A 24,746-nucleotide genomic window follows, 5' to 3' on the forward strand; every position below is an offset into this window, starting at 1 on the left:
AAGTACAATAAAAAAAGCATTCTTGACGCTCTATAATTTTCTGAATCAGTCAAAAATTTAAAATAGTACTTTAAACTCCGATTTAGTTTACTAAAAGCATACTCAAATTTTTCACAAAACTTTTCAATTTGAGTCCATTTGCTGTGTTTAGGTTGCTTGGTTGGTTATAGTATTGGGTTAGAGCCTTTATAGGCTATATTGCACCAAATGATGACTGCGTTTAGGAAAGTTTATCAAAATTATGTTTCAAGTCTAGAAAAATATAAAAAAATATATATGAACCTTCCCCTGAACTTTTCTAAACCCTGAATTTCATTGTTTCTTGCTTAAAATCTACAAAACAACTTAGACACCAAGAACTTGGGGCAAGGGACTGCTTCAAACAAAGGCGTTGTTATTTAAACGTAAAAATCACATTTCGAACGTGACTTACCTTCTTTGTGTCCATGTCGTCAAGGTGTTTCTGCACAAATTTCATGGAAGCGGTGAAATCGGCTTGATTGAATTCATAAGGGACATTCCATCCCAAGGGCCCAAACTTGCGCCTTTCCTGTACTACAGTGTTGAGGAAAGCGACTGCAAAGAGAAGGGGTTGCCACTGGGTGGCATTGCTGTACTCCAAGATGTCTTCTGGAAGACCTGCGTATGTTCTTTTGAGACTGGCTTTGATTCCCTGGGGCGATTCATTCGTAAATCGGATTGAAATCTGAAACACACCAAGAAACTGAGTGATGTGAGATTTGCTGGAGCTATGAACATCGCACAACTTTGTAAGAATTGGTAGTGTTTATCGCTCGAAACTGTTTCTTGTTGACGCGATATTATAGCTTCTGAGAAGATTTGGTCTTATTTCGGTGAAATGGTAGATGTTTAATAAGTCTTTGGGCTCCAGACTACTATTTCTCACTATGTTCACTGTTTTATTGCATTTAATTGTATATTTTTAGGCAAAACATACTGTATATAACTTTATTTATGCCTATTAAAGTTATGTTTCTTCAGTAGTTGTTTTCGGTTGATTCCAAAAAATACCCCAACACAGGGATATTTGTTAAAGCTGCAAAATAGATTATAATTAAGCATTTTTAATTAATTTTTTCAGCTATTTACTTCTTTACTAATATTCAGAACATAATGAAAACAGCTATTAAGAAGGTGAAGCTAAAAGGGGAAGAAATGAACAAGTTTTTGAAAACGGAATCAAATAAAGATCATTTCGAATAGAGAACAGGAGGAAAAGTTTATACTCCATTTAAAAAACTTTAATCGTAAGGAAGTTAATTATTCTTAAAGAGTATAGTAAGAATATTTTATTAATGATTCGGAGTTGAGTTGGCAGCAATACGCCAACTTAGCCCCCGCCAATAACAATCGTTCTTCTCCCTGACCCCACGCTAAAGGAAATACACTCTCTCAAGATCAGAGCTCATCTCCCCGAAGTACAACTTATAGGGTCTGGTGGGGGAAAGTGGTCAATGGGGTAAAGTGGTCATACGTCAAATAAATGGTTATAGCTTGGAAATGAATGTTTGAATGAATGTGAAAATTTTATTTTAGAGTAAGGCAGTTAGAAACTACATTTTGAATACAATATTTTACAACTGGCAAAATTTTATTCGGTAAAAAAAAATATTTTGCGTGAACATGAAAAATTTTAAAATCTAAACACCTATTTTAACATCCTTTGGAAATTTTGTTTGTTAGAATTAGGAACGGATTGACTGTACAGGAAGTTTCCTACATGTCTCAAGAACTCTTACTAATTATCAGTTAGCTGAATTTATTTTAGATAATTTTTTAGAACAATTTAAGTAAGATGGGGTAAAGTGGTCATAATATTAGGCTTAACGAATATTGTTCTTCTAATGTCACTTAATCTTTAGGTAGGAGGCAGATACAAATTAAATGCTAATTTTACTTAATATGTATTGTTTTTACAGTAAACGGGGTTAAATATACGAGTATATGCGTATATATACGAATATATACTCGTGTAGACATGTACATAGACATATTCACATAAATGCGCCAATAAATACGTATATGGGTATCTGCAAGTATTTTTTATCCATACAGCCATACATTCTACTATACACGTATATGCTTGCTTACACTCGTAAACACGTATATATAAGAACACTTATGTACTCAGGTAGACACGTCTATACGCGTACGTACTCGAGTAGACACTTACATACAAGCATATAATATAAAAGTATATAGGGTGATTTTGTAGTAAGTTACCGCCCTAAGCCAGGGCTAAGGCAGAAATACTTAAAATACACTACCAGCTCTTCGCCACCAGCTCATGTGATTCCTATTCCGGGCTGATGAGTGCTAAAAAAAACGAAACTGATGGAATAACTGAGCTGGTGGTGTATTTTAAGTATATAGGCTGAGTTTACATTCTTGAGCAAATTATTAAAAGGTGTTAGAAGAGAGGATAAGAAGCAAGAATCAATAAGGAACTTATGGTCACAAACACAATGCTGACGCGCTACATGCACGCAAAATGAGAAATTGATGGACGCAAAACAAGTCACAAATTTATATATATATATATGTTACACAAATACAATTTTACACAACATTTTAGGACTTAAGAAAGTTTCAAAGCGATTGATGAAATTTGCGGCCTTCAGCTGTAATACATGCGTCGCATTCACAGATCCCTCTCTGTTGCAATAACGAGACTTTTGAAAAACTTTCATCAGCCGCTGCGCCTTTGTTGCGTAGCGTGTATTAGAGCTACTACAGATCGAAACTTTCAAAAACTGCTCTAAATATTTCTTAAAAACTAAAATGTTACGTAAAATCACCTCTGAGCAACAAATTTGTGCCCTACTTTGCATCCATCACTTTCTGACTTTGTGTGCATGTAGCGCGTCAGTGATTATAATTTCCTTATGATTCTTTGCTTCTTATCCTCCCCTCTCACACCCCTTTGATTTTTGTCCAAGAGCTTAGATTCACTCTGTAAGCCGACATGTATATAAGCGTATATACTCGTGCTTCCATATTATATATACGTGAGTAGACACATACCAAAGACGCACTGGATGGATCCACGAATTAACTCGTGTATACCCGCATATGTATGTATGTACACTTACATATGCGTATATACGTCTACTATACACATATATACTCAAGTATGCACGTATTTTCTCGAGATACAAGTGCATACGCGCATATGATGTTCGTTTATACGCGTATATACAAGTGACACTCACATATATGTGGCACGTATATACATGTGACACCTACGTACTCATTTAGACACGCATAAACTCCTGTAGGTAATCACGTATACATGCTTATATACCCGTATATACACGTATATACTTGAGTAGGCACGTGCATGAATGTATCTGATTTATACATGTATCTACTCATATAGGAACGTGTTTACTCGTGTATAACACGACATGTATATATTCTTGTATACACGCATATACTCGTGAATATACTTGTAACTATAAAAACAACTGAAATATACAAGTATTAGGGTTCTTTATAATGGTTTTGCATCTATTTTTAACTATGACCACTTTACCCCATGCTATGACCACTTTCCCCCACCCCATGGGGTAAAGTGGTCATAAAAACATAGGGAAAAGAAAGTTCTATAAAACTAATAAAATCAATATTTTTCTTCCTAAAATTTAATGTACCGTGTTCTTTAATAATGCAATGTAAAATAACAACAAAAAAAGTTGAAGTTTTTAAAGAATTTGTTGCATTTATTTTCCACCTAAGTTGAAAACCTACGATTTTATGACCACTTTACCCCACCAGACCCTACACGGTAGAATCCGCTTTTTAATAAAAAGGTTAAAACCCAACAAGAAATTGATATGTGAAGAAAGAATAAGTCGATTAATAAGGTTAAACGTGAAACAAGCTATTGACACAGGCTATAAACTCGCAGCAATATGACTGTAAAGTGCACAAACCTGCAATAAGCTGATTGGAAAGCTTGGGTGATCTTCTGTACTAATCCACAGCCTGAAATTCTCGTCAATTTCGTTTTGCTCTGAAATAGTTTCTAGAACTTCGTGGCAGAAATCAATGCTGAGGTGACAGTTTTGTAGGATCACCCATCCGCCAGATTTTGTCATAGTGGCGAGAAGTTTGCGTGCTGGGACCTCTTGGCCTTGACCCATGGACACGCAGCTGTACTCTGTTAAAGTAAATATGTTTTTAACCTCTTGGCATACTAACCAAATCATTTGCAACTACGATAAATTTATATCTTTAATCGCATAACAATGATGCCCAATTACTATAACTCTATGTGTCATTGTAGACTTCGACGTCATGGAGACGGCATCCATTGTATGTGCCATTGTAGAATCTGACGCCTCAAAGACGTCTTTCATTTTCTGTGCTATTCGTCAAGGTTGCCCACCTAGAAAGGGGGGGGGGTAATGGTGCAGACTGCGCCGTTAAACGTTTTAGACGGTGTTTTGAGGGCACTTGCTGTTTTTGGGAGGGCTATTGTTCTTGGGGGGGGGGGGTGATCTTCGTGGTATTTGAGGGATTCACCCTTGCTCTTGAAGTGACACCCCTAACATTGTAGATTTTGACGTCTCCGAGACGTCATTCATTATATGTGCCATCTTAGATTTTGACATCTCAGAGACGTACTTCATTTCATGTGCCATGTCAGAGTGACTACCTGGGGGGGGGGGGTAGGGGCGCTATTAAAAGTTTTAGGTGGTATTTCTCTTTTTTGGGGGAGGGATATTGTTCTTAGGGGGATCTTCGTGGTATTTCAGGGGTTCATCCTTGCTCTTGAGGTGACACCCCTAACATTGTAGATTTTGACGTCTCCGAGACGTCATTGTCAGTGCCCATCGGTGGGGGAGGGGGTGGAGAGGTCATGGCCTAGACCGAGCCATTGCGATTTTAATCGGAATGTTTTGAAAGTTTTTTCATTTTTTTTCTTTTTTTTTTGGAAGGGGAGGGGGGGGGGAGACTCCCGCTCTTGAGAGGGTTTTTATAGTATTTGGGATAGGGGGGGAGGGTGAACCCTTGCCGTTGTAGTCTCCGAGACGACATCCATTTTATGTGCGCACCTGTTCGTGTGTCCTTATAGACCTTGACGTCATTGAGAGATCGTATAATTTATGCGTCATAGTATCTTTTATGTCACTTAGACGTTATCAAATGGCAAAAGGCTAACACTAACCATTCAATGGACGCCAACTGCGCAAAAACCTAAACTTAACATGTTGACAATTTTGGTCATAAATAACGTAGTTAAAATTTTTTTGTATTTTATAAAAAACTGATTATGTCTATTATGTGATATAGTAATATTTCAACTGGATTGTTGATAATTAAGAAATCCAACGCTATTTTTCTAATATTCTTAAAGAAACGAACATAATGGTGCTTCAAACTTACATTTTGCATTTGGTCCCAAGGACCCCTCTGTTCCTCTTACATTACTAGTGTAACCATTAACAAGATCTCTGAGCAATGTTCCTTTTCAATTAGTCTTACTATTTAATTAGAAAAAGTCTAATGTTAAATGCTCTCCTCTGTATTTTGCGCGCGCGCGCGCGTGTGTGCGTGTTGAAGAATATTTCTGATAAATTATTTTAAATTTAGTAAAAAGATAACGGTTCAAAACATCGCTTACATTTTGTAAATTAGTAATTGAGCATCAAAAGCTAGAGAAATTTCACTCATCGTTACCCGTTCCTGTCTTGCGAGCGATTAGTTCAATTTGGTTGCTGGGATCTCCACTTGTAGTCAGGAGGCAAATAATAGGCGTCAAGTTATCCGATTCTCTCCATAATCCTTCAAAATCCAACAATACCCCCTCGACAAATCTTGAACCAAGAGAAGCTAGAAAAAATACGGGGCGCGTGTATTACAAAGAAAGGACAAAAATCAGCAATTCTATAATAAGTAAAAGAAAAAAAATCTTCCCTGATCATTTATTTATTCATTCATTCATTTATTGTGCATAAAAAATATTTTCTAATTCAACTTTTCGTTTCCGAACACGTTTGCAGTTTACGTTTGTAATTACGTTATCTGATGTAATTTTAGTAAAACTTATATTTGACTAAATTTTTTAAAGCACGTCCTTAAGGTTTTCAATAAATTTCAAACATCTACTGAATTTGTCAAAATACTTTTCAAAAACTTCAATAAAATATTTTTTTGACTTCTTATTAAGAAATCAGAGGACAGTATAACACTGAAAACATCTAAATAAGTTGCAAGCAAAAGAGAATTAAAAACATTTGGACGGATATGTTATTTGTCCTCGTGTCCCTGTTATCGAAATATGAGATTTCTGAGTCAAATTTAGTGTGAAATCTCTACACACCGTCAAGCTTGGTGACATGAAAAAAAAGGGGCCCTAGCTATGAACCCTAATTTGGAGTGCTTTTCTAAAAATATCTTTTTTCCCCATTTTTTACTAACTCAAAAATTCTGTTAACAATTATTTTTTACATGATGTTTGCGACGATTGGACTCTCTACCACGTTTTATTACTCTAAAACGTATTTTATTTTAGTTATATGCGAAGTTGTAGGACGAAAACTGTTTTGGGGTTTGACTTTGGTGCACTTCCTCTCGCTCGCTGTCTCTCCCTCTCTATTTTCTATGCGTCATATAATTGTCAAAAATACAGCTATATGCAGTGAAATTGATAATTACATTCAATAAATTTCTTTGCCTGCGTAAGAGTTCTGTCTGGGCACCAGGTTCTCACCATCAGCAGTATCCCGAAATCTCCGAGTTTCCGGTCGTACTTGCAGGGGAACGATGCCGATTCGGGGGCTTCCGACTCGTACCACGTTTTCCATTCCGATTCATTGGCGCACACCTGGTATCAAAAGAAAAAAAAAAAAGAAGAAAATTTAAATTTTTAACAGCTTGAATTCAAATTATGTTTTTCTCAATCACGAGCGTTCGTGTGTTGTGTGTGAAAGTGTGTGCGTGCTTGTGCGTATGTGTGCAGGCGTGTATATGAGTATAGCCCTCTGTGTGTGTGCAGGCGTGTATGAATATGTGTGTGTGTGTGCAGGATATGGAGGCAAGCTATTCGCTGGTGCATCAGCATCAGGAGGGACCTGTCGACAGCAGAGGGAGGAAGGGGGGGGGGATAAAATCAAAGAACGCACGGACGACTAGAACGGTCAAATGCAAACAATAAGTAATTCGTGAATGCTCAAAAAAAAGAAAAAGAAAAAGAAAACTCCTATACAGTGCGAAATTTTATGTTTCAAATAGTGACCCCAATTAAATGAGCATTGCTTTTCCCCTTCGCATCATGAAAGTCAAACTGTAGTAAAAGCCACATATGAGGCAGTGAGAAGCAAAGGGATGTAAATAACAAAATTAAAAATTTGGAGATAACCAGTACAAATGGTAGGTGAACCTCTCCTCTGTTTTGGGGCAAGAAATGGTACTAGTAGCGCTGGTAGTTGCTGCTATGCAGCATGATTTAGAAAAAAATATTCAATGCAGGACTACCTAGGACCTAATCTTTAAACGCGTTTTACTCAAAACTTGAAAATGTCCACTTGCATCTTTCTGCTTTTCACTACCTCATATGAAATCTTCTATTTTATCTTTTAAAATAAGAACACGTAAAACAATCAAGCAAAAATTAAACAAAAGTAATTTACACTAAAAGATTTAAACAAATGCTAATCTTTTTTTTTTCTCAGAATAATACTTCCCTAGATAACATGATCTTTCTTTTAGAATTAGGGGGAAAAATCAAATGCATCGTAAAAAAGCTACAAAAAAAGAAAAAAAAAAATCAAATTTTATGTTTGATTTAGAATTTATTCTAAACCTTTCTTTCTTGACTTCTCTTTCATTTCTTTTAAAACTGAAAAATAAAAATCGTCAAGTTTAAAAAAGAATGATTTTTTTTTTGTGATTTACCAGCTTAGACTTAAGAAGTTAAAAAGTTTATCTTTTAATAAATTAATATATATATATATATATATATATATATATATATATATATATATATATATATATATATATATATATATATATATATATATATATATATATATATACAGGGTACGGAGAAAGTTCCCACAATTTTGTTTAAAACGCTTTTTTGGCGTTAAAATCGTATGTTGGCGAATTATTTGGAACATATTGTTTTTTGGCATTAAAAGTATTTGAGATTTAATAATTTGTTCCTTGTTAGTTCATTGAGTTAGTGAGCTATGAATCGTGAAAATGTGCGTGTTACTGTCGTTGAATTACACAAGAAGGGAATGGAAACAGCCGATATTATTCGAACGACTGGATTCAAGAGTAAAGCAGTCTATGACGCTGTGTGAAACGCTACAAGGAGACTGGAGGGACTGCCGACCGTCCACGGAGTGGTCAACCACTGCAACGACTCCAGCGAATGTGCAGAAGATCCGCTGTCGCATCCGTCGCAATCCAGAGCGCTCAATGCGAAAGATGGCCAAAGAACTGGAGATCAGCGAAAAAAGCGTCCGAACCATCGTGAAAAACAAGCTGGGACTCGTTCTTACAAGATCAATCGCCTCCACTTCCTCAATGACACAATGAAGCCAAAAAGATTGATAAAAGCTTGATGGATGCTTCGCTTGACCGCTGGTGCTCGCCTTTCCAAGGTTCTCTTTACGGATGAGAAGATCTTCACCATCGAGCCCACACATAACCGTCAAAATCATCGCCAACTGCTTAAGAAGGGTCAGAAGAAGACCGCTGCTGCAAAAATCATCGGACACAGTCACTTTCCAGGCTCCGTAATTGTCTGGGCTGGCATTTGTGCCACTGGGAAGACGCTGCATATTTTCATTGACAGAAACGTCAAAATTAATGCTGCGAGCTATCAGCAGCGGTTTCTATGCGATGTACTAAGACCATGGGCAACAGAACACTTTGGCCAAGATGGATTCACACTCCAACAAGATTGGGCTCCTGCGCATTCGGCCCGATCGACAATTGCCATCTGCGAAGATCTGTTCCCAGGTTTTTGGGGAAAGGATGTTTGGCCCCCTAGTTCACCGGACCTCAATCCGATGGATTACTCGGTGTGGTCAATCTTGGAGGAAAATATCTCGGGAAAACGATACGCCACGGTCGATATGCTCAAAACGGCTCTGAGGCGTCCTGGAATGAGATAACGGTGGATACGTGCGCGAGCATCGTCGGCAATTTCAGACTGAGGCTCCGTAAATGTATTGAAGCCCAAGGAGCCAATTTTGAACAATTGTTATAATTTTTTTGCTTAATTTTATTATTATTGTTTCAATAAAGAGTTTTTATTGCTTTAACTTGTTGATTTGTTGAATTATGTGTTAATTACAGCCTATTGAAATATGTAATAAAATTGTGGGCACTTTCTCCGCACCCTGTATATATTTATTTGTTTATTTATTTATTTATTTATTTATTTATTTTATTTATTTATTTTTTTATTTATTTATTTATTATTTTTTTTTTTTGAATAATGACACCCAATAACGAACTCAGCAATTAAATTTACCCTATGTGAACTAAAAAAGTTCAAAATTCCAAAAAAAAAAAAAAAGACAAGCATCTGGCGGTTTTCTTCACGCCATTTCAAAACTCAGTCAGAAACTAACCTGTCAATCGGAACCTCTTCAACCAATAAGAAGGCTTTATTCGGCGGTTCGAGTATCTGAGAAGTTCGACTTGGTATTTGAATGTGACAGTAAGGTAGTAAGAAGTCTTTAACCGGTGGTTCGGGTGTCTGACCAAGGTTCAAATCGGCTGGTGATTAGAACCATGAGGTAGGTCCTTAACCATAGGCCTTAACTTCAGTAATTTTCATGAATAATTTTTTGATCCCTATAACGCTGATATGCAAAGAAAGGTCAAACAATGTGATCAAAAATTTCATTTTCCTCGAATTAAATGAAAAGGAGGCTGTTTTTTAACTTAAAAAAGGTAAATAAAGCAAACAAGAATCTTACCTCCGTCGTTAGGTTCTGGAAATCAGGAATGTAACTCAATTGCACTATGTTTAGCCATATGATGTCTGGTATCCAAAGGAAAGGCTTAGTTAAGACAGAATTCAGATCCAAAGAAGCTCCTCCTGGTCATAAAAGTAAAATACGTTTGCAATAAAACATACAAACAAAAACTTTTTTTTAGAACATGAGCTTCAACTGACAAAAAATTCGATGAAGCAACGGAAAGGTTAAACACACATAATCATAAGTATTTAGTAATTTTAAAAAACATTTTTCCTATCTCAGCCCAGGAAAAAATGTCAGCATAAAACCTGCATTGAACTACAGGTTTTAGGAAGGTTAATGCAGGTTTTTCAAAGGGAAAACTTGGATACAGGTTTAATGCAGGGACAATGCAGGTAATAAACAGGTTTTAGGAGGGTAATTTAACTTTGCATAAAACAACGCAGGGATTTGGCAGGTAGATGCAGTCACTGGAGAATAATTTGAACTTAGAAAATTTCCTACTGACATCAGTACAGGTTTTTCGAAGGAGAATTTAAAAGCAGGTTTTATGCAGGGAAAGTTCTAGTAATGTACATCTTTTTACATGGGCGCCCAAATGCAAAATTTGAAGAAGGGGGGGGGGGGGCTCAGATATATTCGTTGTGGTTTTGCAAGATATTTTCCACATGGGAACTGCGTTTTCAGTTGATTAGAGTAATTGAAATTTGACATTTTTAATAACTTATTCATTAACGGCTGGAGAAGAAATGTTTTTACATTTTTGTAAAGAAAAGTATTAAAAGCAAAAAAGTTCTGATTTCTAAAAGAGAAGGGGGGAGGCTTGAGCCCCCCATTCCCCCTCATATGGGCGCCCATGGTTTTTTAAATCTATGATAATTGCAATTCAACGTTCTAAAAAATAGTACAGGTATTTGAGGAGTGAATTCAACCATTTTCGAAAGACTTTATAGTTTTCTACTGACAAACAAAACAGCAGGCCCGTCATTACCCAGTAAGCAAAATATCTTGCCTCAGTATTGCATAAAGGTTGACATGCAAGAAAAATCATCTTGCATTAATACTGCCTCAATGTTGATATGTTACTCCCTTTATGCTGTCAGCAGGCTGCCACAATATTGACTGACAAGGTGTATGCAGCATAATATCAGGAAAATATCAAGGTAGGCTGCTTTTGTAACATTGCATACGTATTGATATGACAGGATAATATCAAGATGTTGTCATGACAGCATGAAATCAAGGTCTAGGCAAGATGATCTTGCTTTTGTAATCTTGCATACGTATTGATATGACAGGATATTATCAAGATGTTGTCATGACAGCATGAAATCAAGGTCTAGGCAAGATGATCTTGCTTTTGTAGTATTGCATACGTATTGATATGACAGGAAAATGTCAGAATACATTGACATGAGAGTATGAAATCAGCACGTTTGCAAGGTGTTTTATCCATTATAAATAAATGGATTATTTTATTGTATTATTTTCACTTCAAACTGGATAATAAAATTTCATTCTTTAATTATTTCTGTTATTCTTCAAGATAGTTTTCTAGTCTGAGAATATTTTCTTAAAGCTGACATCTGATCGGAAATTCATATAAAGATATTAATAGTACTCGCAATTTAATTTAAAAAATGAAAGTTTCTTCGTTTTGCGTAATACTTGACTTATTTTTTAAATTCTTGCTTCTAATTGTATTATAAAGACATAAAATGCCTATTTAGGAATAATTGCGGAAGTTTTTGTAGCACATTTAAGAGTAAATGTAGCAAAATAATAAATAAATAAATAAATAAATACAATAAAGTACATTTTCAAATGGATGTCAGCATTGAAAATATCCCATGGACAAAACATATGAATTTATCTCAAAGAATAACATAAATAACCATTGAATAAAATTAATCTTACTCGTGAGATTGAAGTGATAATACGAAATTCTGGGCTTCATGTCCTTTGTTATTTTTGGCCATTTCTAACATTGATCGCACATCGTCTGCGATATGACTTGTTTAGTACTATATTAATAAACAAATGCAAATATCAGTTATTCATAAGTTATTCCTAAAACAATACTATTCCACACTAATAACTAAGCAACCAACTTTACGAAGCCTAAAAAATGCAAAGCCACGTGCAACTCCTCTGAACCGACTGAATCAATGTGCCAGCAATGCGAGGGACGCTGGGTAGAAAGAACTGTGCGCATGCGCAAGTATCAACGAAGGTCCACCTGCTCTATTGTGTACTAATTACCTTGACGGCGACAGCATGAAATCAATATCATCTTGACGGCGTCAACATGTATGCAATGTTGTTATTTTAAGGTAATATCAATATTGATATTTTAAGATGAATGCAATGTTGCATACGTGTAGGTGCTCCAGGAAATACTCGGATACGGTAACTTAAAGAAGGTTTCAGTTTCTATTCTCGAAATTTTTGAATTTTTTTACCCTCTTCTGTGTGTTCTGTAAAATAAATAAACAAACAATGCTCTCCTTATCAGTTTCCTAGTAAAAGTCAGAGAAATAAGAAAAAAGCATGGAAGAAGGTTTAACGCAACTTAAAAATATCGCGAAAAACAAAAAAAGTAATTAAAAAAAAGCTAAATAAAAATCGAAAGATTAAAAATTGGAAAGTATGATAGTGAGATGAGAAAAAATGTCTATCAGTCTGTCTGCCCCCCCCTCCCCCCCCCCCCAATAACTTTTGAATGAGTAGTCTGATTCGAACTTTTTTTTTTGTTCGAAAGATTTTGTTGAGGACACCTTATTTCCATAGTTCATTTTTTGATTTGAACAATTTTTCCTTCCATTCTTTAACAGTTCAAAAAAATTAGCACTAGCGCCTACGGGGAAATTCAAGGCAAATGTAAATCCTGCACTTAGAGGTGAATTTTCTTCCTACAAACTTTATAGGAAAACGTTTTTGAAGACGAACCCCCATGTATAGAAAATATCATTTTGATCTGAACAATTTTCCCGCTCAATTTGAACAGTTCAAATCCTTTAACATTAGCGCCTACGGCGAAACTAAAAGTCATAATAGATCCTGTACTTAAAGGAGGATTTACTTCAAACAAATTTTGTTGGAAATAGTTAGACCAATTCCCGACTCCGACGCCTATTGTTTTAGGGCATTCGACTCCGAATTCTACTCCTGTATCCGAAAATTAGTTGGACTCTGACTTCGCGACTCCAACCTTTACTTCGTAGCTTTTGCAAAAAATTAGGCACGGAGGAGAAACGACTGACTCTTGGAAATTTCTTTGGCTAAAGTCGCCAACTCCGAATCCTTTATCCAAAAATAAATCCGACTCCGTTTCCGCAAGCATTGGCAGAGTTTTGGACTTTAAGGGAAAATAACCGATTCCGACTCCGAGTCTTTGAATTAAAAAATTTCGACTTTCAAATTTACCCCAAAATGAGATTGACTCCAACTCTGACTCCGCAGTCATGGTTTTTACTTTGAAATAACAATTGTTGATATGATTTGTTTTTATTTTCACGTTAAAGTTTCAATTATTGCATTCAATGTTTAACGGAGAAATTCGTTTTTAAAAATGTTAAAAAAAAAAAAAAAAAAAAGGTAACAAAACAGTCAAAGGTAGGAAAAGACGTAACCATGGTAACATACAAATTTAATTTCTGCTACGAAAATAATTTCCATCTGTCTTTATTTTTTTTATTTATTCTCGAACTTAATCATTCCGAATCGTTTGGCTTGCTTATAAGCCTTGGATGTCGGTTTTCTCTAAACGATTTCTACAGCTCTTCCAATGCTTGTTGAAACTTCATCTTAAACAGAAAATTCCAAGCTTCGGAATGACCTAAAACTTATGTGAATGAAATATTTATCCCTCATATTATCAAAATCATGTGAAAAATTGGATTAAAATTGGAATAGAAAAAGGACGAAATCGAATTTTCGAACAATCACCTCGAGGTGCACACCCCCATGCTGCAAGCTAGTTTTGTGCCAAATTCCATGAAAAACGGTCGAATGGTCTATTGTGCTATGTGCTATCACAGAGATGTAGGTAGAAAAAAGATCCAGACATCCAGACAGAGAGACTTTCAACTTAGTAAAGACAAAAGCGTCAAACGACGGATCGTATTATTTAAGGAGAAGATCGTTTTTTTTTTTTTTTTTTTTTTCAATTGTTTTTATACAAGCAAATATCTCTTCTACATTCGGTCTAATGTTTGGCCTGTAAGTTCAGATTTTTACATATGCACGAGTATTAAAAAGTACAAAGGCTCAGTACCAAAGCGTTGGAAATTAATACACGCGACGAAAAAATCATGGAATAGATGCAAAAGAATTTGTTTTAAACCATTTCAATATCAGTTTTGAATCTTAGTATTTACCTACTTTTATACAATGCAGTTTTGCTATATTCCGCTTATTAAAAGTGCTACAAAATTTTATAAGTTGAGATTCCTGATTTGTTAATCAATGTGTTTGACTGTTTCGTAAAGGTTTCTTCGCCACCTTTTCGATGCATCGCTGTTACAAAAATTTAGATTATGGGTCAACAAAGTATAGCAGTTATTCCTTGGACTTCCACATATGGTGAGAAAGAGAAACACACCTTTTACGAATGTGAAGAATTCATTGTAAGTAATTTTTCCGTTCTCCAACTGCAGTTTGAGGGCAAGCATTAGCACGAACAAAAATCGATGTCGTTCGTATAACCCTCGCACTGCATACCTGTAAACTTCATACGTTAAATACTGACTGATGTTATCGATTCTCCTCTTGATGTCTGTATCAGGTAAAGATCTAGAAAAGAAACAAATACGTAAGTATACACTTTGAATAACGCTGGTTAAAACTGTGTTTGAATGATCGACTGGTACAGCGCTGGATTTTACAAAACACGAATTTTATAGGACAGTGTCTTTTCTGACAGCACAATTAAATTTGAAATAGTTGCCGAGAAAATGTTACATCTAACGTTGCTCCGCGCTCATAACTGTTGTCTTCAAAGAATAACGATAAAACCAAATTCGATTCTGAACGAACCAACCGACATTTTTTCACCAAAACAATTTTGAAAAAAAAAAAAAAAAAAAAAAAAAACACATTCAATGTTGTTAAAGCCGACCATTTTTTTTAGATTATTTGGATTAAACATGACATTCCATTCTGTGTTTCTATTTTGCATGCTTTTTGCCCAGACACAAGTTTTTTTTTTTTGCTTTGAATTATAACTGAGTTTTTTTTACTATTGTGCTGCACTAAAGTTGAATCTTTTTAGAAGAACTTAAGACAAAATCTTTGGCTATATTGTCTAAATCTACTGCAGAGAAAACCACTACTAAATTAACAAAAGTTTATTCTTTTGATTTTTATCTTCAGGTAAAATGATTATTTAATTAACTAAAGCAGCTTTAAAAATTGAGCTTTTTTTATGTCGATGTACTGAAATATAGTTGAGGCAAAGCTAACCTAGCAGCATTGTGATGGATACGCAGATTGTAATCACACCATTCCAAATGCTGCCAGGTTAGGTTCTCTCCAGTTACACTCGTAGACGGTGCTGCATTAGAATTTTAATTGATTGAATGTTGGCCACCTTCTCATTTATGCAGAGTGTGTCCAAATTCCCTCCGGTGTCTGAAAGGCTTATAAAACAAAGATATTACCAATATAGCAATAACGTTGACTATACTGGAGAAAAAAACTCTACAAGTTTTGTTTCCCACATGTTCGATGTGGGAACCCCACGTCATGTATAAGCCTTAAGTCTTAATTTTTCTTTCACTCGCTCTAACACGTCAAGACATCAGTAATAGCAAATGCGATTTTGATCTTTCAGCATAAATCATATACATCTCGTGGTACATGGGGCACAAACAATAAACCCATAAAAAATCGTCACCTGGTGACGCCTCCATGACGCCATGATACGTCACCCCAACTTATTTATACGTATTTTCCGGACAAACCTCGTATATATATTTTTAAAGCTATCCAAACCATTGTATTTTGTCACAAAGCATCGAATCTATCCCAGACAACTTCCCTCATAACATTTATTCAATTCGTTTTTTTACCTAATGATCGAAATGTCGAAGAGTCCAAGGAACTGCTTGAGCGACGTCTGGTACATGACATTGATAACGCTCATCTCGACGATGAGGAAGTAGAGGATGCTGCCTCTCGCAGCCACTGGGCGAAATTCCTCTCGGGCCTCGTTGATCTTGGACTGCGTGACAGCGGCCACCCCTAGCTTGGCTGACACTTGATGCGTCGTCGCCTTGGTGTTCTGGAGGATGGATATCAACCCCTCATTGTCAACCAGCGAGCCCTGCAGAAGAAATTAATCTGTCGTTTACCTAGGGAAGTCGAGATGATAGTTTAACTAATCCCGGAAAACACGATTAACTGAGTCCATGCTCTTTGATACAGTTTTGGTCAAGACTAAAAGAACAGCTTTTCTAAAGTGTGAAAAATAAATTTTAAAAAGTTACAATATTGCCTTTAATCAACCCTATTTTATTAAACAAATGGCATGTTAAGAAAAAATTTTATATCAAATAATATATGTATTTTATTCACCGTGTTCTTCGGAGGTTACCTGTAACATATACGAGAAGGTTTCAAAAAGTAAGGTAACGAAAGCTCTGACGTGTGTGAATATTCTCTGTGGTGAATAAAATCACACTGTAGATTACGAAGATGATCAGAGCTTTCAACAGTCACAGAGGATGCAGCTGGGTGTCCACTAACAGGACAAAATGCTAGTTAGAAGAGGGCTGCGTTAACGGAAACATATACCGCCAGTGGAACAAGAAGTGCGATAAGTTGTTCACGTTGAGAGGTAATGGACCATCCTATTTACAGTTCCGACTTCAAACCAAGTAATTTTCATCTTTTTCAACCTTAAAAGAAACACCCGGAAGGTCAGCAGTTCAGAACCAATGCTGCGGTTTATCAAGCTATCTTGATGTTTCACATTCTTGACGATGATTTCTTCCATGCTGGCGTACCAAAAGACAATCTAAATTGCCAAAGTTAATACGCAACATTTTCGCTTTTTTGCCAAAGCTTTTATCAAATTATTAATTATTGTTATTTTTTAAGTAGCTTAAAAAAAAAACATTGATTTTATCATTACATTTTTCCTTTTTAGAAATAAACGATAAATTTTTATTGCGGAAAATTTAACAAAATTCCTAAAGATCCGAAACCAATAATTTCTTATAATGAGTTTTAAATTGTACCCAAAGATGTCCCACTCCGATAGAAACGTCAAAGATAGTTCACACGCAAAGGTGTTCCACTCCGGTAGAAACGTATGTAACCTTCCTTTCGACCCCTGACGAAAAAGTGGTTCGACCAAAAAGCCGACATTAAGGAACAGGTTGGCGAGACAAGTTTGGGAAAAAGCGTGCTTGAATGATCGAAAAGGCACTAAATCGCCAATGCTGATGTCACTGCATTTGCAATGCGAATCCGGATGTGAAGATGTTTTCTCTCTTCTCTCCCCTCTGCGGAAGCGCTGAAAGGCAGGGTCTTGCTGAAAGGGAGGTAATTAAGCCTCATTTGTACGATGGTTCATTGCTAAAGGGTAGTAAAAAAGACATTGTAGAATCGTCAAGCTTAAGTTATTACGTTAGCGACACGTGATTTAAAAGAATTGGGGCGAAATTAGAATGCCGCAAAAGTATGAAACGAGTAAAAATTTTGAATCCTTAAAATAAATTAATTTTGCCGGAAAAAAGAAAACATGCGTTGTTTTTCACTTCAATTTTTTTTTCTTTTTGTCCTTTTTTTAAATCACAATTTGCTTAACACCAGGGCCTGTCATCAGTCGGTGGACCCTGGTATCAGATATTATAAAGAAACCGCTTGTGAACCCCCCCCCCTTCCACTTATTCATTTTTACGCGACATTTTTACCTCTTACATATACCCCCCCCCCCTCTCTTAATTCTAAAATGAGAGTACTAGTGTGTTGGTAACATAACTTTATATCAAAAGTAATAAATAAACGATCAGCAAACTTCAACATATTAATTAATTAGCATACTAATTTACATCAGAACTAATCATCCGAAATCTATATATTTTATTTTAGTTACTGGAAAAACCAAAACATACTTTTTCATTGTGTTCGTGTGTTTTTCACTGTGGATTTTTGCAGTCAAAATGTTCTAGACTTTTGATAAACGCTAAACACGTCTGTAATTTGTTCCCAAACGTGCTAAATACCCCTCATGTTGTTGTAAAACAATTGTTAGAAGATCTTCGAAAAAAAATAATTCATCATTTATTGAATTACCTTCTCAATCAATTTGGCCAGCCTGAAAAATTGAGACGGATGGACATTCTCCATATCCAATTCTAAGTTCCGCAGTACTTCTTAAAGCACGTGAATCAATTATATCACTGATATAGTAGAGATAAGCAATTTGCAATTATTCAAGTACACAGTGGCGGATTGGTTGAAAAAATCGGCCCTGGCATTACGAGATGTAGCGCCCCCAAAGCTCTTATAGATATTAAATTTTACTTAACGATTGGGATATCCCTTAAATATGAGGACTTTGCTTTCTGACTTCTGGGAGTCATTAAAGTACTAGCAATATAAACTTAATGGAAAGATTAACATTGAGTTTGAAATAGGGGGTCCGGGGGCCTCTCCCCCGGAAAATGTTCAAAATTGTAGTCTTAATAACTCATCTTTAGGCAATATTTGGTGATGTTTGGGGAGCGTAGGTTCAGGGTTTCTCCTGCTGCAATTTTTCGGAAGTGGAAATCCAAAAACAGAATTTTAAATTATATTCGAGTATATGGTATGAAGAGCGGTTCCGGGGGCTCTCCTCTGAAATTTTTAAAAAAGTATTAGCTCTGAAAACGCAGTTTTAGAAGATCTTTGGTGATTTTAAGTCCAGATAGATTCCGAGGCCATCCACCAGAAAATTTTTAAATTGAAGTTTTAAAAGCCTTTTTTGGTAAAGACTAATGCACTGGCAGTTACTCGAAAGTTAAGTTCCAAAAACGAAATTTTTGCTGATCTTCAGTGATGTTAGGAGAAGGAGTTTTCAGGAGATTCACCCCGGAAAATTTTCGAAATTGAAGCACTAAAAACCAGATTTAAAACGTTCTTCATTGATGATGCCGAGAGAGAGGAGGGGACGGTGCGCTTTCTCGGAAAATTTTCGATACTGTTAATTTAAAAACACATTTTTAGACCATCTTTGGTAATGTTAAGAAAATGGGAGAGGTTCGAGTACTTTCCTCCAGCAAATTTTCGAAACTGGAATTCCATGTTATGGTAGGAGTGGATTTGGCTATTTTCTTATGTAGTTATTCAAAATTGAAGCCCGAAAATTTTAATTTTACACGATCTTCGATGATATTAGGAGGGCGGGGGAGGGGGGGGGGGTTCTGGGGACTACGGAATTCTTTCGACATTGATTTTTATCAACTTATTTTCTTTTTAAACTGAGGGGTACGAAACCGTGAGTTTGTACAGCATACAAAATACTTTATGTTTCGTCACAAAATGTTTGAAATTCACATTTCGGCGGCCTTTGGCTTTTGATTTGATAATCTTAATAATCTAGAGGGTTTCATACTCCTCAATAGTATTTTAAGATTGCATTTTTTAAATAATTTTACGGAAAAAAATATTTATTCACTTTTATTCCAATTGTTACAAACAGGGTCGCTGAGAGCAAAAGCGGATCAGGGGAAAAAAATGACATAGGTCAATTTTTTCACAGGCCCCCTTCTACACCTTTCACCATTAAGATATTTTACCCTCTGAACGAGTTCAATTCCGAGCCAGGCCCCTCCAAACTATTCTCCAACTAAGCTGACATGACTTCACGTCAGTCCTTGTTGTAAGTTGCATTTTAGAGCAATTGTGAATTCTCATTTATAAATAAAAGCGTCAAAGAGACCAAAAGTATTTTAATTTTCTACGACCGCTAAGGTTTCCCTGTTTTTTTTTTTTTTTAAATTTATGCATTTATTTTTCATTACAACACTAATAACATATTGGCAGCCCCAGGGTCCGACTAACTAAAAGTTAGGCCCTAGGCCGATATTAATTTGGAGACCCCCTGAACACTGTGCAGTGTTTGATTTATATTTTTAAAGCACAGCACTTTTGGGGGCCTCCTTGTCTAATCACACAACTATGTATAAATCACTTATGTACATTTATGAATCCCCTTTGGGTACCCTCATAATCGTGACCAAGTAAATTCGTTACTGGCAGAATGATTAAAAATCCCCCTTTAAAGAAGTTTTTTCCCAATTATTATTTTTTAATTTTTAAAAAATACATGTATTTCTCATATCGTTGCAATGCTATGCATAATTCTTTAAAACATTTGGGATCACTTAGGAACATGGGGCCCAGACCTAGACCTAGTCAGCCTGTGTGGTAATTAGGCCCTGAGCAGCCCCATTTCAGAAATCCCCCCCCCCCCTTGGTGACGCGCTGCCTCCCTCCACCAGCAAGCTTGCAAGCTTTAGTCCATGCATAAAGATGAACTGAGGCTGTGTTTTGCGAATTTGCGTTATTCTAAACACATGCGCGCAAAATTTATTTTGCTGTTAGTAGACAGGTCCGAAAGACTTTGCTGTTAGTTGGTCGGCAGGAAGCATGACTGGCCCACCGGGCAAATGCCCGGCTGCCCGCCGGCTGTATCCGCCACTGCAAGTATATATGCATTTTCTTAAAATCTGAGCTCCCGTTATGTGTGTGTATCTGTCTGTCGCACTCTAGCGCCAAAACGGACGGACAGCTTTATTTTAAAAAAAATTTTAAAAAAAAATCGAAAGGGGAGTTGATCGGGAGTGTTTTTAGCTAGGTTGTGTTTTTGGATGACATTAATTAACGAAGATATTAGTTAAAAACCTCTGAAATGTTTTTCGCGATTTTTGCAGTGAGAACTTAGTTAAAAATTTTAAAATTTAATACCAAAATAAAGAGAAATTTTTTCCGCCTTCTGATAAAATGTGTTTGGAGCTTCTATCTTTCATAAAATTCGAATTATGACGTTTTTTAATGCAGATTTTAATAACCGCTATGCATTTATTCACGCGATTGAAAACCGAATGGGGTTGTTTCCTTCAGTCAAAAGTAATACTTTTAGTCACTAAAATTGATTGAATAAGCAAAAATAAATAAATAAATGACATAACCCAAAAAATTCTTTCATTTTTCCAACAGTTATTTTTTAATTAATTTTTTAATTTGTCCGATTTTTCAAACAAAGCGTGGTCTTGGTGACGTCACAAATGATGCTCTTTGACGCATCTTTGTACCGCGTTTCCACGTTATGATAATCAAGAAGCCAATTAAAATTGAGCTCTACGCTTGCTATTAACCATATCGTTGCCAATACACGTGAATAAAGATGCGAATTAAATATTTTGCTCTGTGAATGGCAACACAGAATGTCATTTCATCATTTGTGATGTCATAGGCAAGAAATGTAAACAATGAAAGCGCGCAGATTTTAGCATTTTTTTTTAAAATATTAAACTTAAACAAATTATTTAAAAAATTGTCAGATCCTGTGTTTTTAAGCATGCTCTTTCAGAAAAAAATACTTTTAAAATTTTGGAAACGACCCCATTCATTGTTGACCAACAAGGGAATTAAAAGCAGTGATTTAAAGTTTTTATCTGTTGCCAGTTTCTATTTAATAGCAAAAAAAAAAAAAAAAAAAATACTTGACTTTGATTTTAAATAATATAAGACTTTTAAAAGGATTTTCAATTTTCCCTCTTGATTCTGCAGTTGCGACTCAATCGGAGGTTTTTAAAATTTTTAATTTTATCGTTCCTTGTGAATATACGCATTTGCGTTTTATTCCGCAATTTTAACTTTAAGACAATAAGAGTCTTCAGATTTCAAGCGATAATTGTTCGCATTGTATCCTTATCAACTAGAAATCAGTCCGCAGACATTTTCCACGACACATATATAGTAGGGTCTGGTGGGGGAAAGTGGTGAATGGGGTAAAGTGGTCATACGTCATATAAATGGCTATAGCTAGGAAATAAATGTTCGAATAAATGTAAAAATTTTATTTTAGAGTAGAGCAGTTAGAAACTACATTTTGAATACAAAATTTTACAACTGGCAAAATTTTAATTGGTTAAAAAAAATATTTTGCATGAATATGAAATTTTTTAAAATCTAAACACCTATTTTAACTTCCTTGGGAAATTTTGTTTGTTAGAATTAGGAACAGATTGACTGCACAGGAAGCTTCCTACATGTCTCAAGAACTCTTACTCGTTAGTAGTTAGCTGAATCTATTTTAGGTAATTTTTTAGAACAATTTAAGTAAGATGGGGTAAAGTGGTCATAATATTAGGCTTAACGAATATTGTTCTTCTAATGTCACTTAATCTTTAAGTATAAAGCAGATACAAATTAAATATTAGTTTTACTTAATATTTATTGTTTTTACAGTAAACGGGGTTAAATATACGAGTATATGCGTATATATACGCATAAATGCTCGTGTAGGCACGTACATAGACATATTCACATAAATGCGCCAATAAATACGTATATGGATATGTCCAAGTATTTTTTTTATCCATACAGCTATACATTCTACTATACACTATATGTTCGCTTATACTCGTATATACATGAAAACTTATATACTCAGGTAGACATGTAATATACGCAGTCGTACTCGAGTAGACACTTAGCATAAGAAATACAAGTATACAGGGTGAGTTTAAACTCTTGAGCAAATTATTAAAAGGTGTTAGAAGGGAGGATAAGAAGCAAGAATCATAAGGAACATATGGTCGCAAACACAATGCTGACGCGCTACATGCATGCAAAGCCAGAAACTGATGGATGCAAAAAAAGTCACAAATTTACTACACAAAGACAATTTTACACAACATTTTAGGTCTCAAGAAAGTTTTCAAGAGATTGATGAACTGCAGCTGTAATACATGTGCCTTTCAATCACAAAGCACTCTCTGTTGCAATAACGAGACTTTTGAAAAACTTTCATCAGCCGCTGCGCCTTTGTTGCGATGCTACTACAGGCCGTAACTTTTAACAACTGCTCTAAATATTCTTAAAAACTAAAATATTAGGTAAATTAAAATTTGTGCAACAAATTTCTGCCCTGCTTTGCATCCATCAGTTTCTGGCATTTTGTGCATGTAGTGCGCCAGTGATTACAACTTCCTTATGATTCTTGGCTTTTTATCCTTCTCTCTCACACCCTTTTGATTTTTGCCCAAGAGCTTAAATTCACTCTGTAGGCCGACATGTATATAAGCGTATATTCTCGTGTATACATACATGTACTGGTGTATGCATGTAAATGAACGTTATACGTCTATACAGGTATATGATCTTGTTTACGCGTTTACATGCAAAAATACTTGTGCTCCCATATTATATATACGTGAGTAGATACATACCAAAGACGCACTGGATGTATCCACGAATTAACTCGTGTATACACCCGTATATGTATGTATGCACACATATATGCGTATATACGTCTGCTATACACATATATACTCAAGTATGCACGTATTTTCTCGAGATATAAGTGCATACGCGCATATGATGTTCGTTTATACGCGTATATACTCGTATACACATGACACGTGTATACACGTGACACGTATGTACTCATGTAGACACGTATACACTCCTGTAGGTAATCACGTATACATGCTTATGTACTCGTATAGAATATGCTTATATACTCGTATATACTTGAGTAGGCATGTGCATGCATATATCTGATGTATACATGTATCTGCTCATATAGGAATGTGTTTACTCGTGTATAACACACGAATATTTTCGTGTATGCACACATGTACTCGTGAATATACTTGTAACTATAAGAACAACCGAAATATACAAGTTTTAGGGTTATTTAAGATGGTTTTGCATATATTTTTAATTATGACCACTTTACCCCATGCTATGACCACTTTCCCCCACCCCATGGGGTAAAGTGGTCATAAAAACATAGGGAAAAGAAAGTGCTATAAAACTACTAAAATCAATGTTTTTCTTCCTAAAATTCAATGTACCCGCGTTCTTTAATAATGCAATGTAAAATAACAATAAAAAAAATTTAAGTGTTTAAAAAATTTGTTGTATTTATTATCCGTGTAAGTTGAAAACCTGCGATTTTATGACCACTTTACCCCACCAGACCCTAACCTTTATAACTTTTTCCTGAAAATCACCTTTTCGGACAGCGTTTTTATATGAAGAAGGTTTTTCAAAAAAGTACAGAGATAAATACACAACGTCATGTAACACTTTTAAGAGTTTTTTTTTTTTTTTTTTGAACTACTAAAGCTTAACAAAGAGTAAATATTAGGTTTATTTTGCATTCAATATCATAATGCTTCTTGAGAACACAAAAAGCGTTTCCCCAATAAGAAAAATATGCATGTTTGAACACTCAAAGTTATGATTGAAAGCTATATAATGATAAGAAATTCTCTTCATGATTTGAGCCGCACTTTTCTTCGTTTGTGGTGTCATTTTCTTGGAATTTTCGAAAACTACAGGAATGCTTAAATTGTCCTTTCTGACCCAGAAAGGTTATTTTGTCCTTTTGAGTGCGTTATGAAAAGTGCTTAGTATTTTTTTTTTAATTGTTATTTAAGCACTTTTATTATACTTGGCCTGATTGTCTCGGAGAAATCTGAGGTCTGGTTTTGCTTATATCTCTGCTATTAGACTACTTAGAGACTTCGGGATTTCACTAAATGATTTGCT

The 24,746-nt window shown here is 35.5% G+C and overlaps 1 protein-coding gene across 1 annotated transcript in view; it reads right to left on the reverse strand.

The window, feature by feature from the left end:
• LOC129220057 (dynein axonemal heavy chain 5-like) overlaps positions 1-24,746 on the reverse strand; it is a 274,414-nt gene that overhangs the window by 23,817 nt on the left and 225,851 nt on the right. Inside the window, exons 61-67 of the mRNA XM_054854398.1 lie at positions 16,043-16,296; positions 14,575-14,765; positions 9,969-10,090; positions 6,685-6,853; positions 5,707-5,859; positions 3,957-4,183; positions 434-706 (exon numbers count right to left, since the gene is read on the reverse strand). Coding sequence (XP_054710373.1) covers positions 434-706; positions 3,957-4,183; positions 5,707-5,859; positions 6,685-6,853; positions 9,969-10,090; positions 14,575-14,765; positions 16,043-16,296 — 1,389 coding nt within the window. The remainder of the gene's footprint in view (positions 1-433; positions 707-3,956; positions 4,184-5,706; positions 5,860-6,684; positions 6,854-9,968; positions 10,091-14,574; positions 14,766-16,042; positions 16,297-24,746) is intronic.

Source organism: Uloborus diversus, chromosome 4, assembly GCF_026930045.1.
Source record: "Uloborus diversus isolate 005 chromosome 4, Udiv.v.3.1, whole genome shotgun sequence".
Lineage (NCBI taxonomy): Eukaryota > Metazoa > Arthropoda > Arachnida > Araneae > Uloboridae > Uloborus > Uloborus diversus.